This window comes from Macaca mulatta, chromosome 17 (assembly GCF_049350105.2).
Source record: "Macaca mulatta isolate MMU2019108-1 chromosome 17, T2T-MMU8v2.0, whole genome shotgun sequence".
NCBI classification, from domain to species: Eukaryota; Metazoa; Chordata; class Mammalia; order Primates; family Cercopithecidae; genus Macaca; species Macaca mulatta.
This window is the reverse complement of record NC_133422.1, coordinates 72,213,377-72,229,563: the sequence shown is the minus strand read 5'-3', so window position 1 is coordinate 72,229,563 and position 16,187 is coordinate 72,213,377. Positions and strand designations below refer to the sequence as shown.

Below are 16,187 nucleotides of genomic sequence, written 5' to 3'. Positions count from 1 at the left end.
TTTACATTGCCAGGGTGAAATTCAGCAGAACTGCATTAGGGCAAAGATCTTGAGCCCCATGAGGAATTTCCTTATGGGAAAATTCTGAGGGAAGTATGGAGCTCTTTTATCTTTTTAGCTATCTTATCTAGGAATAAAATGGGAGGCAGGTTTGCCTGACATATTTCCCAGCTTGACTTTTCCCTTGGCTTGGTGATTTTGGGGGTCCTAAGATTTATTTTCCTTTCACAACACCTTGATCTTGGACTTCTAGCTTCCAGAATTGTGAGAAAATAAATTTCTGTTGTCTGAGCCCCCCAGTCTGTGGTACTTTCTTATGCAGCCATAGCTAGCTAATACAGTATGCCAATCCAGGCAACAATTATTTATGCAGCATTTTAGCTTATAGAAGTCAACCTTATGAGATCCTTGGAATTAAAGTCCACGTCCTGATTGTTGCGGTTGTTCTCCACCTCTCCGTGCAACGCTGGCAAGTCTCAAAGTCGCCACAGGTGCAGGTTGGGATGGGAGGCACCAAGGATTGGTAGTAAATTGGAGACGCGGGCACTATCGGGCAGGGTTTCCCGAAGACACTGGCGTCTAAACCCCGCCTTCCTTTCTCAGAGAAATGCCCCTGATTCAGTGCCTCCACTTAGCTGCAACAACTCGTTAATCAGAACTGCCTGGCATCTTCCTAAACAAGACTTTCAATAGGGGCCAGTATGCTTCGCTTCATCCAGAAGTTTTCTCAAGCATCTTCAAAGATGCTGAAGTGCTCTTTCCCAGTGGGACTAAGAGCCAGCAGAACATAGACACTTTCTCTCAAGATGTCTCTCCAGCAGAACTTTTCCCCATTTCCAAGGCCTTGGCTTTCCTCATCATTTCCGGTGTATATGAGCAAGACACAGTGCTATCATACATCCCCCTGCAGCTTTAAAAAGGAGAAGCAAGCACTTCCAGCCAGGTCACCAAGCACCATCAGTTACATAACTGACAGCCCAAAGCCAGCATTATATGTAACTCTGGCAGGACTAATCCCCTTCGTTGCTCCACCACTGGTCATGCTGATGACAAAAACTTATATTCCCATATTAGCTTTTACTCAGATGGCTTATGGAGCCAGTTTCCTATCTTTCTTGGGTGGGATCAGATGGGGTTTTGCTCTACCAGAAGGTAGTCCAGCCAAACCAGACTACCTTAATTTAGCCAGCAGTATAGCTCCTCTTTTCTTTTCATGGTTTGCCTTCCTTATTTCTGAAAGACTTAGTGAAGCCATAGTCACAGTAATAATGGGTATGGGGATAGCATTACACCATGAATTTTTTGTCTTACCACATTATCCCAACTGGTTCAAAGCCCTGAGGGTAGTAGTCACTTTATTGGCTACTTTTTCATTTATAACCACTTTTGTAGTTAAAAGTATTTTTCCAGAAAAAGGACATAAGAGACCTGATCAAGTATAAAAAATATAAAAATACACTATAGATAACATTAGTATGGCGGCTACACCTTCTTCTACTTCTGTTTGGCTCTTTTTTCCCACACCAATGGTAATTTATTCTTCATAGATTGTTCTTCATTTCTAGAAGTTGTTATTTCATAGTAATTACTTGAGCAAAAGCTTGAAAATCCCTGACAAGTACTTTTCTTTTCTTTTTTTTTTTTTTTTTTGAGACGGAGTCTCACTCTGTCGCCCAGGCCAGAGTGCAGTGGCCGGATCTCAGCTCACTGCAAGCTCCGCCTCCCAGGTTTACGCCATTCTCCTGCCTCAGCCTCCCGAGTAGCTGGGACTACAGGCGCCCGCCACCTTGCCTGGCTAGTTTTTTGTATTTTTTTAGTAGAGACGGGGTTTCACCATGTTAGCCTGGATGGTCTCGATATCCTGACCTCATGATCCGCCCGTCTCGGCCTCCCAAAGTGCTGGGATTACAGGCTTGAGCCACTGCGCCCGGCTGACAAGTACTTTTCATCTCATAGTATATTAGTTTTCACTCATTCATTTTACGAATAGTTATCCACTTAAACATTTCAATTATTTTAACTGTCTTGAAAATTAAAATAAAAGATTAAAAATCCCCTTTGTTAAAAAAAAAAAAAAAAAGTCCACGTCCTAAACATGTCCTCTGCAACATACTCTTTTGCACATAACAGATGTTTAACAAGTATAAACTGAACAAATTAATTTTAAAATACAGAAATAGTACATGATTTGTCTACAAGAATATTTTAAAGCAAGCTTTGAAATACATTTTTTTAAAAATACGTTTAATTTTTAAACACAATATTAAGGAGAAGGACTTGTAAGTATTATGATGTTCTACTATGAATAATACCTAACATGGTATTATGATCTTGAAAAAGCTTTTATATATATGGTAATTGGATTAGTTCCTTATCACCACTATAATAATTTACCATAAATAGAGTAACTTGAAACAACACAAATTACCCTCTCCCAGTTGTGGAGGTCAGAAGTCTAAAATCCAGGTCTTGTCAGGACTGCTGCCTCCCAGAGGTTTAAGGAAGAATCTGTGTCCTTCACTTTTCCAGTTGGTAGAAGCTGCCTGCATTCCGTAGCTCCTGGCCCCTTTCCCCATCTTCAAAGGGCATCCCTCCAACCTCTGATTTTGTCACCACATCTTCTTTTTTTGACTTTGATCCTCCTGCCTTCCACTTATAAAGAAACTTGTGATGATGTTAAGCCTATCTGGATAATCTCCTCATCTCTAAATCCTTAACTTAATCATATCTGCTAATCCCTTTTACCATAAAAAGTAATATACTCACAGATCCCAGTGATTAGAACCATGGACATCTTTGGAGGACCATCCATCAGCCTACCACATATTTGGGCAAGCTCTGGGCTAGTCACGCTGTAATAGAAGCAAGTGAAGAGGCTAAAGCAGCCCTGGAGACTGCCCAGAAAAGGAAGTAGAGAAGAGAACCTGCTCCAAGGTGAGTATAAGTGAAGGCAGACAGGCAGGCGAGGGTCAGTGTTTAAAAGGCATATCAAGCTCAGGAGTGGTCCCAGAAAATGAAAGTAAAACTTGTTCCCAGTTCCTGTCAAGCCCACCGCCATGGTAAATTAACTTTTAATTTATTTAGTAGGATGGAGAAATGGAAAGTATATGCCTGCTAAATTTGAAAATTAATTCCATTTAAACGATGAATTCCGGAAATCATTCCAGGTCCATGTCCTAAAAAGTACTTAACCCTTACAGATATATCATATTAAAACATAATTTAATGACCAATAGGTATATGAAAAATACTCAACATCACTAATTACCAGGGAAATGCAAATCAAAACCACAGTGAGATATCATTAAATATTAGTAAATTAGTATAGTTATTATGGAAAATAGTATGGAGATTTCTCAAAAACAACAACAACAAAAAAAAAAAAAACCAGAACTATTATATAATCCAGCAACCCCACCATTGGATATTTATCCAAAGGAAAAGAAATCAGTATACCAAAGGGATACCTCCACTCGCATGTTTATCACAGCTCTATTTACAATAGCAAAGATACGGAATCAGCCTAAGTATCCATCAGTGGACAAATGGATATAGGAAATATGGTATATATACACAATGGAATACTATTCAGCCATGAAAAGAATGAAATCATGTCACTTGCAGCAACATGGGTGGAACTGGAGGTTATTTTATTAAGTGAAATGAGCCAGGCACAGAAAGACACATATCGCATGTTCTCACACACATGTGGGAGCTAAAAAAGTTGATCACATAGAGATAGAGAGTAGAATGATGGTTACCAGAGGCTGGGAAGAATGTGTCTGTGGTGGGAAGGGGGTAACAAAGACAGGTTTGTTAACGGGTACAAACATACGGCTAGATAGAATAAGTTCTAATGTTCAACAGCAGAGTATTGTGACTATATAGTTAACGTATTGTATATTTCAAAATAACTAGAAGAGAGCACTTAAAATGTTCCTAGCACTTGGAAATGATAAACATTGGAGGTGACAAGCACCCCCCAAACCCTAACTTGATAATTACACAGTCTATGCACATAACAAAATATCACATCTACCCCCATAAATATGTATAATGTGTATTAATTTTAAAATGTCAAAAAAAAAAAAAAAAGACTGAGCATGATGGCTCACATCTGCAATCTCAGCACTTTGGGAGGCCAAGATGGGAGGGTTACGAGAGCCCAGGAGTTCAAGACCAGCTTGGGCAACATAGTGAGGCACCCTATCTCTACAAAATCTTTATTTTTAATTTCAAAATAATTTGATATGTAATAGTTTAATCGCTTTAATAGCACTGCTGAGAAAGTGACACCATTAAATTTCAGATATATATATATATAAAATGATTATATCTCAGTAGGAAGTATAGACCATAAAGTTTAATAACTTATTTTGAGATTATGATCAACTGGGTATCCTGGGTAGGAATTTTACAGAAATATAAAATGAACACAAATAAGCAAAAAACCAAAACAATTTTGGCTTGGAAAATAAATGGCAAACTTGGTTGTTTTGTTTTGTTTTGATATTTTGCCAGAATTTTTCAGATGTATTATCTACTTTGCTTAATTAGTTCAACCTTATAGCTGCATGAAGTGAACATACTTTATGACTCTCTTTAATCTTTCTACCAGTATCTATTGTTAAAGCAAACTAAATATAGCCTGAGAAGGACTCCGTACTTCTATATTTGAGTCCTTGTAGATGAACTGTAATGTAGCTTAATAGTCAGACAAGATTGAAAACCTAATTTAGAAGTATGCAGTTGTAATAATAGCTGTGGCCAATCCCAGCAGCCATACTTCAACCACTCATAGGCTGCTAAGTGTTCAAACTGTGTTCAAATAAGGCAAACGCCAATCTGTAACCAATCCAGCCATTGCTGTACCTCATTGCTAATTTTTGTACATCATTACCCTCTTTTTGTTCTATAAATCTTCTTCCACCACGTGGCTGCACTGGAGTTTGTGAATCTGCTGCAATTCTAGGGGCTGCCTGATTCATGAATCGCTCATTGTTCAAGCAAACTCCTTTAAATTTAATTTGGGTAAATTTTTTCTTCTGTCACTATTTACCAACTAACTATAAAGTTTTAAGATTTTTCCTAAATATAAAACTAAATTATTTTTATGACTTACTGAAAGTTAAAACTACTAAAATTATGCAAAGTTTCACACACACACGAACGTGTGTCATGCCATGAAAATATTCAAAACATACAAAAGCATCTGAATAATTTTGAAACCTCTAAAACATAACATGTTCCAGGGACCGAGGGAAAACTTCCCCTTAGCTTTCCAAAGGTTCACTTAAAGTCAACTGACAAAAGGCAGATTAATAGGAGGAAGGCATACAAATTTATTTATTTGATCATAGTTTTATATATGACACAGGAGCCTTCAGGATGAAGAACCAAAGATATAGAGGAAACTGTTCATGTTCATGCTTAGGTTCAGCAAAGTATGGACAGCCTTGTAGAAATATGACTGGACAAAAATGGCATGGTCTAATACAAACAGACCGAGCGAGGAAGCCCGGCAAGGCCTGTGTGTCTGGATTCTTCTTGGCCTCTACACAGCATTCCTTCCTTCTGGGTGTAGGACAGGATCCTCTAGAATGGGGGCTCTTACAATCTACAATCAAACAAAGTAGGTCAGATAATTTCTTTATGACCAATTTTTACACAGAAAGGTGGAGGTAAAGTTAAAGTAATATGTGTAGGTTTTTATGGCTGACTTTGGGAAAAAGGGTTCTGGTTGCTACGACCCACCTTGGAGGAGGGATTCTAGTTTCTATGGCTAGCCTCAAAGGAGAATGAGGGGGCTAGAGACAGGAGGACCAGAGAAAGTCAGAGAAAAACTTTTGCTTCCAAGCTGCTCTGAGACCTTCATTTCGGTGTATTATATTCTGACCCCTAACAATGTAAATCACACATCACCAGGACTGTTTTTAGTCGCTATTGTTCATACGTCTGAGTAAATAGATGCATTCAGTATTCTCTGTCACTGAGTAGAGTAGCAAATAGGAGTTCATTTAACAGTTTAAACTTTTTACTAGCTGTGTAACTATAGGCAAATCACATAACTTCTCTGAGCCTCAGTTTCCTTCTCTGAAAAATGAAGGAACTAAATTAGAGGATTGCATAAGTTGCTTCCTACTCTCAGATTCTATTATTTTTAGGTCTGTGGGTCCACTTTACCCACATAGTAAAACCCCACTATGGTGAATTTCAGATCAATTTTATAATTTTTAGTCAAATAAAATGTTAGGAAGTCACATATTATTAGAATTAAGAACCTAGAAATAAAACAACTGAGAGAGAGAAATTAAGTGAAAAAAAGCCCTGGTGCATGTAAAGTTCTTTCACTTTTTTTTATTTCAATAGGCTTTTGGGGAACAGGTGGTGTTTGGTTACATGAATGAGTAATTTAGTGGTGATTTCTGTGATTTGGGTGCACCCATCACCCAAGCAGTGTACACTATACCCAATGTAGAGTGTAGTCTTTTATCCCTCACCACCTCCCACCCTTTCCCCCAAGTCCTCAAAGTCCATTGTATCATTCTTATGCTTTTGCATCCTCATAGGTTAGCTCCAACGTATAAGTGAGAACATACAATGCTTGATTTTCCATTCCTCAGTTACTTCACTTAGAATAATAATCTCCAATTCCATCCAGGTTGCTGCAAATGCGATTATTTCATTCCTCCTTATAGTTGAGCAGTATTCCATAGTATATATATACAACAATTTCTTTATCCACTCATTGATTGATGGGCATTTGGGCTGGTTCCGTACTTTTGCAATTGAGAATTGTGCTGCTATAAACATAGCTGTGCAAGTATCTTTTTCGTATAATGACTTATTTTCCTCTGGGTGGATACCCAGTAGTGGGATTGCCAAATCAAATACTTTTTTTAAAAAAAGGAACATCCATACATCAATGTAATAATAGCCGTCTATGACAAACCCACAGCCAACATAATACAGAATGGAGAAAAGTTGAAAGTATTCCCCCAGTAACTGGAACAAGACAGGGATGCCCACTCTCATTATTTCTATTCAACATAGTACTGGAAGTCCCAACCAGAGCAATCAGACAGGAGAAAGAAATAAAGGCATCCAAATCAGTAAGGAGGAAGTCAAACTGTCACTGTTTGCTGGCTTGCTGATGATATGATTGTACACCTAGAAAACCCTGAAGACTCCTCCAAAAAGCTCCAGAACTGATAAATGAATTCAGCAAAGTTTCAGGATACAAAATTAATGTACATAAATCAGTAGCTCTGCTATACTTCAGCAGTGACCAAGCTGAGAATCAAATCAAGAACTCAACCCCTTTAACAATAGTTTCAAAAAAAAAAATAAAATACTTAGAAATATACCTAACCAAGGAGGTGAAAGACCTCTCTACAATGAAAACTAAAAAACACTGCTGAAAGAAATCATAGATGACACAAAGGAATGGAAACACATCTCATGCTCATAAATGAGTAGAATCAATAGTGTGAAGATGACCATACTGCCAAAAGCAATCTACAAATTTAATGCAATTCCCATCAAAATACCACCATCATTTGTCACAGAACTAGAAAAAAAAAAATCCTAAAATTAATATGGAACCAAAAAAGGAGCCCGCATAGCCAAAGCAAGGCTAAGCAAAAAGAACAAATCTGGAGGCATCACATTACCTGATTTCAAATTATGCTATAAAGGCTATAGTCACCAAAACAGCATGGTACTGGTATAAAAATAGGCACATAGACCTATGGAACAGAATAGAGAGCCCAGAAAGAAACCCAAATGCTTACAGCCAATTGACAAAGCAAACAAAAACATAAGACACCCTATTCCACAAATGGTGTTGGGATAATTGGAAGCCACATGTAGGAAAATGAAACTAGATCCTCACTTCTCACCTTATACAAAAATCAACTCAAGATGGATCAAGGACTTAAATCTAAGACCTGAAACTATAAAAATTCTAGAAGATAACATCGGAAAAATCCTTCTAGGCATTGGCTTAGGCAAGGGTTTCATGACCAAGAACCCAAAAGCAAATGCAATAAAAACAGAAATAAATAGGTGGGACTTAATTAAACTAAAGAGTTTTGCACAGCAAAAGGAACAGTGAGCAGAGTAAACAGACAACCCACAGGGTGGGAGAAAATCTTCACAATCTATACATCTGACAAAGGATGAATATCCAGAATCTACAATGAACACAAACAAATGAGCAAGAAAAAAAATCCCATCAAAAAGTGGGTTAAGAGTATGAACAGACAATTCTCAAAAGAAGATATACAAATGGCCAACAAACATATGAAAAGATGCTCAACAGCACTAATGATCAGGGAAATGCAAATCAAAATCACAATACGATACCACCTTACCCCTGCAAGAATGGCCACAGTCAAAAAAACAAAAAATAATAGATGTTGGTGGTGATGTGGTGAATAGGGAACACTTCTACACACTGCTGTTGGGAATGTAAACTAGTACAACCACTATGGAAAACAGTATGTAGACTCCTCAAAGAACTAACAGTAGAACTACCATTTGATCCAGCAGTCCCACTCCTGGCTATCTACGCGAGGAAAAGAAGTCTTTATATGAAAAAGATACTTGCACATGCATGTTTATAGCAGCATAATTTGCAATTGAAAAAATGTGGAACCAACCCAAATGTTCACAAATCAACAAGTGGAAAACGAAACGGTGGTGTGTGTGTGTGTGTGTATATATATATGGAATATATATGGAATACCACTCTGCCATAAAAAGGAATGAATTAATGGCATTTACAGCAACCTGGCTGGGATTGAAGACTACTATTCTAAGTGAAGTAACTCAGGAATGGAAAACCAAACATCGAATGCTCTCACTCATAAACGGGAGCTAAGCGATGAGGATGCAAACACATAAGAATGACAAAATGGACTTTGGGGACACAGAGGGAAAGGATGGGAGGGGGTGAGAAATAAAGACTACAAATTGTGTTCAGTGTATACTGCTTGGGGATGGGTGTGCCAAAATCTCACAAATCACAACTAAAGAACTTACTCATGTAACGAAATACCACCTGTTCCCCCAAAACCTATGGAAATAAAAAATTTAAAAACAGTAGTATTCATAATAATTTTACCCTTAAAAATAAAATAAATGAAAAAGAAACATCAATTTCCTTCTCTCAACCTATTCTTCCACAAGCTCCTAGATGCTGCCCGGGTGATCCTATTGTGGAGGTTGCAAATTCAAGTGTATTCTCCAGAAGGAGTTGTTGACATATATGAAGCAAGAAAACAAACAAACAAAACAAAACAGAAGCTAATTGTTGTCCTTGGCAAAAGAATTATAGAACTACATACAGGTGTGATCTCAGAGCTGCAATGCAAACAGCACAGAAACAAGCTATTTGACAATGTCTAGCAAAGACCAAGAGGAGAATTTCTATAAGAAGACTCAGAGTATAGAGCCAGGAGAAGGCTGTGGGCCAAGAAGAAAACCATTACAAAGAAGAGTTTGCTGTAACAAAGTTATTTCTCCACAGAGAAATAACTAATGGCCCACAGCAGGGGCAGAGAAGTAACTTTATTATAGCAAACTCTTCTTTTTTAATAGTTCTCTTATACTTGCACATTTAACCACGAATGTCCCCTTACCTGACTGAGGCTTACCTGGCCTGTCCACCTGCAGTAGTCACCCCCACCACCCACTGACTCTGTGTGGAAAAGGCCAACGCATTTTCGTAGAGAAGAACAGATGGGTGCATATGGCCGTAGGCAGTTCTGTCTTCCCAGAAGAACCAGCTTGTTCTGGCAGAAGGGTTTGGAAAATGAACTGAAGGAACCACTCTGTTCAGACAAAGCAAAAACATCACCATTTCTCCTTTTGTATGCATAATTGGAAGCTACATGTATTAATCCTGTTGATCAGAAAAAGCTGGTAAACAGAGTATGTTGTTTTCTGGGACCAGCTGAGAATAATTTCATTCGATCTCATATTTAGTAAACTGGGTTGTAGGGGATTGAGGTGGGAGGAGGTAATCTTGTTTCACTAAAGAATCTTTTAAGTGAAGCATATTTGGTCAGAGATGCTATCAAAACCCTTTCAAAAACAAAATATCCCCTGCCCACTAGCCCAGTTTGACCCATGAGAAAGACAATGGTTTAGAGACAAAACAAAAGCAAAATGTATGCAATTACCTATTATTTTTATCAAATCTAAGCTGCTTAGACCACCATGGTTTGCTTTTTTCCTCTCCATATCAGGTACATATTGTGGGAAATCTGGGTGGTTTCCCAAAAGGCATAGTAGGAAGTATGCAGTCGTTCAGGAAAAATCACATTCTCTAGTGATCTCCAAATAAGAAAGTGTCCTTCCTAACTCCTTTATTTATTTGCTTTTCCAGTTCATTGCTCAGCACTTCATCACTGACCTCAGGGATGAGGCTGGCTTGTTTGCGAATGGGCAGATGTCCCTCATTGGACTTGGTATGCCTGTGACAAGAAAGGCTAGAGAATATGAGACCAAAAGAACATAGGGGATCAATCTTGAGTGCAGCTCCTCAGAATCTGCTTAAGGCAAGCAGAAGTCCAAGTTGCCCAAACACTTTGAGTTCTGCTGTATCCTAGTATGGTGGGTCTGGGAGGGCAGCTGATGTCATAACACCCAAATGTGAAGCAGAAAGCAAGTGTATATAATGTGGGACATAGTTCTTTCATGGTCTGGCTTGCCTCAATGGTAAAGCTATAGTACATGTACCTATGAATATTAGATATTCATATATGTTAATATTATTGCTTTAGGCCAGGTTTTAAATATTAGTCAAATGTATTCATTTTGTTCTTCTAAATGGAGTTTTTGAAAATGATTGAGTAGTAGGATCTTCAGGGTTAAAATTTTGGGTAAGAAACCTGGTGTGGCTAGTCTATGGGTCTAACTAGTGGCAGATTAATAGGTTTTCAAATCCACTGAAACTAATGATTATTTTCTAAGAGTGTTGAAGAGCTAAACTAGGACTCCTGGTTACCAGGCATCTGCATGAAGGGAGCAATAAAGCATTGTTATTGTAAGGTCAGGTCTCAAGCTACCAGCTAAGCATCACAATCTTGGCATAGCATATTACTTAAACAGAAAAGACAGAGTCCTAATAATACTATATTTTTATGTTTCTCTAAAGTAGATTAAACAATACTACACTTTTTATTTTTCTCTAAAGTAGATTAAAATGTCTCTGTTACATTATTTCTTTCTGATTGTGTGTGTGTGTGTGTGTGTATGTGTGTGTGCACGAGAGAGAGAAAGAGAGAGAGAGAAATGGAGCAAATTGAGCCCAGCAAAAACAAGTGTCTTGTTCAGCAAGGTAACAGATTGAATTAGATATACTGGAGTTTCCTCATTCTAAAATTTCTCTACAAGATGCCTAAGCAACTAGACAAATCAGTTAAAGTCCGTGATTGATATCAAAGAGGGCAAACCACAAACAGATTGAATTTTCACTTTCCACCAGACACATGCTTCTGCTTAAAAAAGCTACCAGTAAATCTTATCAATTATCTCATGTGAAAAATGGTACTCATGTTGCAATTTCAAAATTTCTTCTTAGGATAAGCCATTCAGCAACAAGATCTGCAAATTATCTGATGTTAAAAGACGGGAAAAATTGTATTTTCTTCCATCTGACACAAACAGAAATCACTCAAACTCAAGAAAAGACAGGTCTGTGATGTAATCAGATTATTTTAATTGTGTAAGCCAAATGTTTTTCTGTTGCATTATAGAAGCAAAACAGCAGGACTGTCGCTTTTCATGCTCATAGGTCAATATCAGCTCCTTAGGGATGCTGATGTGAACATGTAATAACTTCCAAATCCGAAAAGTTGTTCAATCTTCTACTGGAGAAGAAAAAGGAATGATATTTTGAACATATCTTCTCTACCATACCAGGTCAGCCCTCAGATATATTTTGAATTTTATTTAAAATTGTTTTCCACAAAAGCTTTATATGGAGCATTCTATATATGATAGATTCATACAATTTTAAAAAGTCAAGGTAATAGCCTGCTAATGAGCTTTAAAGCTTCAAACAGACAAAGGTATTTCCTATTCAATGCAGGAAAACTTTGGTTGACATTGTACTTGCTCTCATGACATGTTGTAACAGATATTCCACTGAATTCATTTTGTCAACATACAATTTACCTCTACTTTGGTAAACATGAGCTTTCTCAGTTATGCTGCCAGACCAAAAGGTCCAATTTTCAAAAAGATTTCACAGTATTTAAGCAGATGTTTAAACAATTGTTTCTGTGTAAACAAGTAAAAAGTGAGCAGGCCCTAGAGAGAGGTATCCCACATGAAATTAATATCCTTTGTGTGACACTGCCTACCCTATGCTGAGCTGTCGGTTATGCACGTTAGCTGGTGTGCCCAGGGGCCTGGAAGGAGCTCAAGGGTGAGACGTGGCTTGGCCACAAACAAAAATTTTCCCAATAACTGTTTATAGCAATGATGAAGCTGGCTTCAGAGCAGACTCTGTGTGGTTTGTCTCATGTTTATGAGCAGCTCTTAGTAAACAGGAACCAAAAGGTTTGAGCATGGGTTGTGCAGACTGTATACTACTGTCAGGCTTCGAGTGGAATGCAGGAAGGAACTCTGGGTTCCCATGGAGTCAGTCAGAGAGATGCTTGCTTGTCCCTGAGAAGGCTGATGCAATGGTTCTATCAGCTTCAAGTCACCACGCACCGAGGAACAGCCCAAAGGGACCCTTGGAAAAGATTATGTTGCTTTTACCTGGTCTCATGTGACAACATGTAAGTGGGAAATCAGAACTGAAATTGTTTCCTACACAGGAACTAGCCAACATAGGTGGTGTTATCTGCTTCGGGTGTGTTCTGTGTGAATCCATGCCCACGTCCCAGGCCCCAAGAGTCTGTGTGGAGCCGAGTGATGGGCTGATGGCACCTCTTACATGAGGCCTTTTGGGAGATACTGAGAAAGCACTGGACTAGGAATTGAGGCTCCAAGCTCAGATTAGTCATCACATTAGACATCATCAGAGCTGGTGTCTCCTCTTAAGTTTCACTTTCCAGAGTTTCACCCTCTTCACAATCCCTTCATCTCTGCCCTGGGTCCGCCCCTCATGGCCCTCCCCAGGGTCTTTTAAAGTCTCCTAAATAGTTTTCCTGTCTCCAGTCACTCATCTTTTTAATCCATCCTTCAAGAATTATCTTTTCAAGGTTACATTTGTTTTTTGAATATAAAAGAAATGTGTGTCTATAATGAAAATAATGATGCTAAATATACAAAAGCCAAAAAGCAGAAATCACTCATACTCTCACTTTTTTTTTGTATATGAAATGAAAAAGGAAACTCCTCCTTTCCTTCTCTCCTGACACTTCAACCCCCATTCCTGTAGCCACCATCAAGAGATTGTTTTATATTCTTCCAGACTTTATTCTGTGTTTATAGGAACACATATTTTTGTTGTTATTCTTTTGCAAAATGAAAATAGAATCAGGCTATGAATATGGTTTTGCAATGTGCTTTTTCTTTTACTTACAATGAATAGTTTTCCAAGTCAGTACATATGAATCTGTTCTTTCTTCTTAACTGCTACCTGAATTTCCTTTGATGAATATTCTGTAATTGATTCAAACATTTTCCCAAAGATTGAGAGTTTTTCTCCAATTTTTGACTAGTTAACAATACTGCAATTAGCATCTTGTGACATATTTTTTATACAATTAAGCTAACATTTCTGTCGGGTAGAACTCTAGAAGTAGGATTCCTTGTGAAACTGCTGGGTCAAAGGTCATGCATATTTTTAATTTTGATAAATGATGCCAATTTACAGATATAGCTTTTAGTATGTAAAAGCTATACCTGTATTTACTCTCATCAATACAATATGACAGTGTCCATTTTTCCTCACCAAGTGTGAATGTTATTAATCAATTGAAATGTTGCTAGTCAGGTGGGTAATACAGTATCTTATTACTGTTTAATTCTCCCTTTATAACTGAATCCTTTTTTTTTTTTTTTTCAGAGTACTGCTCTGTCGCCCAGGCTAGAGTGTAGTGGTGCAATCTTGGCTAACTGCAACCTTCACCTCCCAGGTTCAAGCAATTCTCCTGCCTCAGTCTCCCGAGTAGCCAAGATTACAGGCATGCACCACCACCCCCGCTAATTTTTTTTTTCTATTTTTAGTAGAGACGGGGTTTCACCATGTTTGCCAGGCTCAAATCAAACTTCTGACCTCAAGTGATCCACCTGCCTTGGCCTCCCAAAGTGCTGGGATTACAAGTGTAAGCCACTGCACTCATCTGGTGAATCCTTTTTCAGGTTTATTGGACATTTATATCTGCTCTTCCATAAATGTCTTGTTTATATTCTTTGTCAGTTTTTTTATGTGGCTAATTGTCTTTTTTATTCTACTTAGTAGATTATTAGTAAAATATTCTAGATATTAATCTTTGCTTTAAATATGTTGCATATATTTTCTCCCAATCTCTCACTTATATTTTAACTTTATATTATCTTTTCAAGTAAAAGATATCTTTTCAAATAAAAGATAATATAAAGTTATAATATATTAATAGTTTCTTCTATGATTTCTAGGTTTTCTATCATTCTGAGAAAGTCCTTTGCCATCCCAAATTATTAAAATGTGTTTCATTCCTTTTCTTCTGGCACTTTTGTAGTTTGGGTTTTTTTTTTCTTTTAATGTCCAGGTCTTAAATCAATGTGGAGTGTGTGTTTGTGAAAGATGCAGCACAGAGATCTAATTAGATAGTCAATTATCTTAACATCATTTAGAATAATGCTTTTGTCTATTACTTCTTAAATTCCCCAATTATCATACCAAATACCCTAATTTGTTAATGGATGTTTTTAATACAGACATAGTGTGTGTGTGTGTGCATATGTATATGTGTGTGTGTGAGTGTATGTGTGTATTTGTTACATACATGTTTTAATATCTGGCAGGCAAATTTTCTATACCACAGATTTCATCCTAAAGGCAGCAATTATGTCTATGATCTATAGAACATAAAATGACCAATGAGATTTTGTCCAAAAAACTGATTCCCTTATTTAAAATGATGTTATTTATTTTTAAGCACATACAGAAAATGTGTTTTAATTAGTTCTTTTAAAATATTGCAAAAAGTGTATTGTAAATTAATGTGTAAAATAGTTCTAGAAAAGTTTTTTTTTAAACATTATCTCACATTCTAGTTGAAAAAGAAACGCTTTCTGTGAAAGCAGATGATTTTCTGTCATTTCTTTAAGCTGAGAGTAAGTTATTGCTACCACATTTTACAGTTCATGTCATGACATAGCTCCAATTAGGAAACAATTTACTCTGTCCAGTGAGACAGAATAAATGGCTTGCAGTAGCAGTCCATTTTGCAGTTGGCAGCACTCTAATCCAACAGGAATATAATTTTTTCACAGATGGGCCGTTCCCGAGAGATCTAATGTCTGGAATCTTCTTCCCTCACAAAATCTGCACTTAAAAAATTCTTTGTTCCAACCCAGAAGAAACAGTTTTACCCCAAACCTTATTCTGAATAACACCAAAAGCATAGAAAAGAAACTTTTTTAAAAAAGATTCCTGAGTAACCCAGACAGAGTTAGCATGAAGAATATCACCAGCAAGGAGCATAGGTGCTAATAAACTGCCACCCCACCTTCACCTTCAGCCAGGTATTCGTTCCACTGTCGCTGCAGCCACCGACATTATGGAAGGAAAGGAAGCATGGGCACAGGGTGTCAAAGGGACACAAAAACATGACCCCACTTCAGGACCCTGCTCTTCCCAACCCTCCAGCCCTCCACCATTTTTATGCAGTGTAAACATCTTCACAAAGGGAATGGATGGAAATGCATACACACGACTGAATTACTAGTGTTCTTCACATTGTGAAGCTAAGTGATGAAATGTTCCCCAAATTAGCTTGACATGAAGATGTGGATTTTGTCATCCACTAGGTTGTCTTTGTAGCTGCTGAAGAATGTTCAGACACAGGTCATATGTAGCTGAATACAGTTTGAGAAAAGGCCTGCCACACGGTTCTTAATGAAAGTAATGTCAATTGAAATCAGTGGGCACCCCCCATGTCCATAAGAAGGCACAGATTAAGTGCCCCCAAGGGAATCTTTGCATCTGTCTATACACCTGAGCATCTGCTCCTTCA

At 37.8% G+C, this 16,187-nt stretch overlaps 1 protein-coding gene across 1 annotated transcript; it reads left to right on the top strand.

Annotated features, from left to right (window-relative positions):
- Positions 1-431: 431 nt before the first annotated feature.
- Positions 432-2,080, top strand: LOC100426633 (transmembrane protein 69). The gene is given in 2 exon segments (XM_015121250.3): positions 432-469; positions 606-2,080. A coding segment is annotated over 1 exon segment (741 nt). The 5' UTR covers positions 432-469; positions 606-701; the 3' UTR covers positions 1,443-2,080.
- The last annotated feature ends 14,107 nt before the right edge of the window (positions 2,081-16,187 follow it).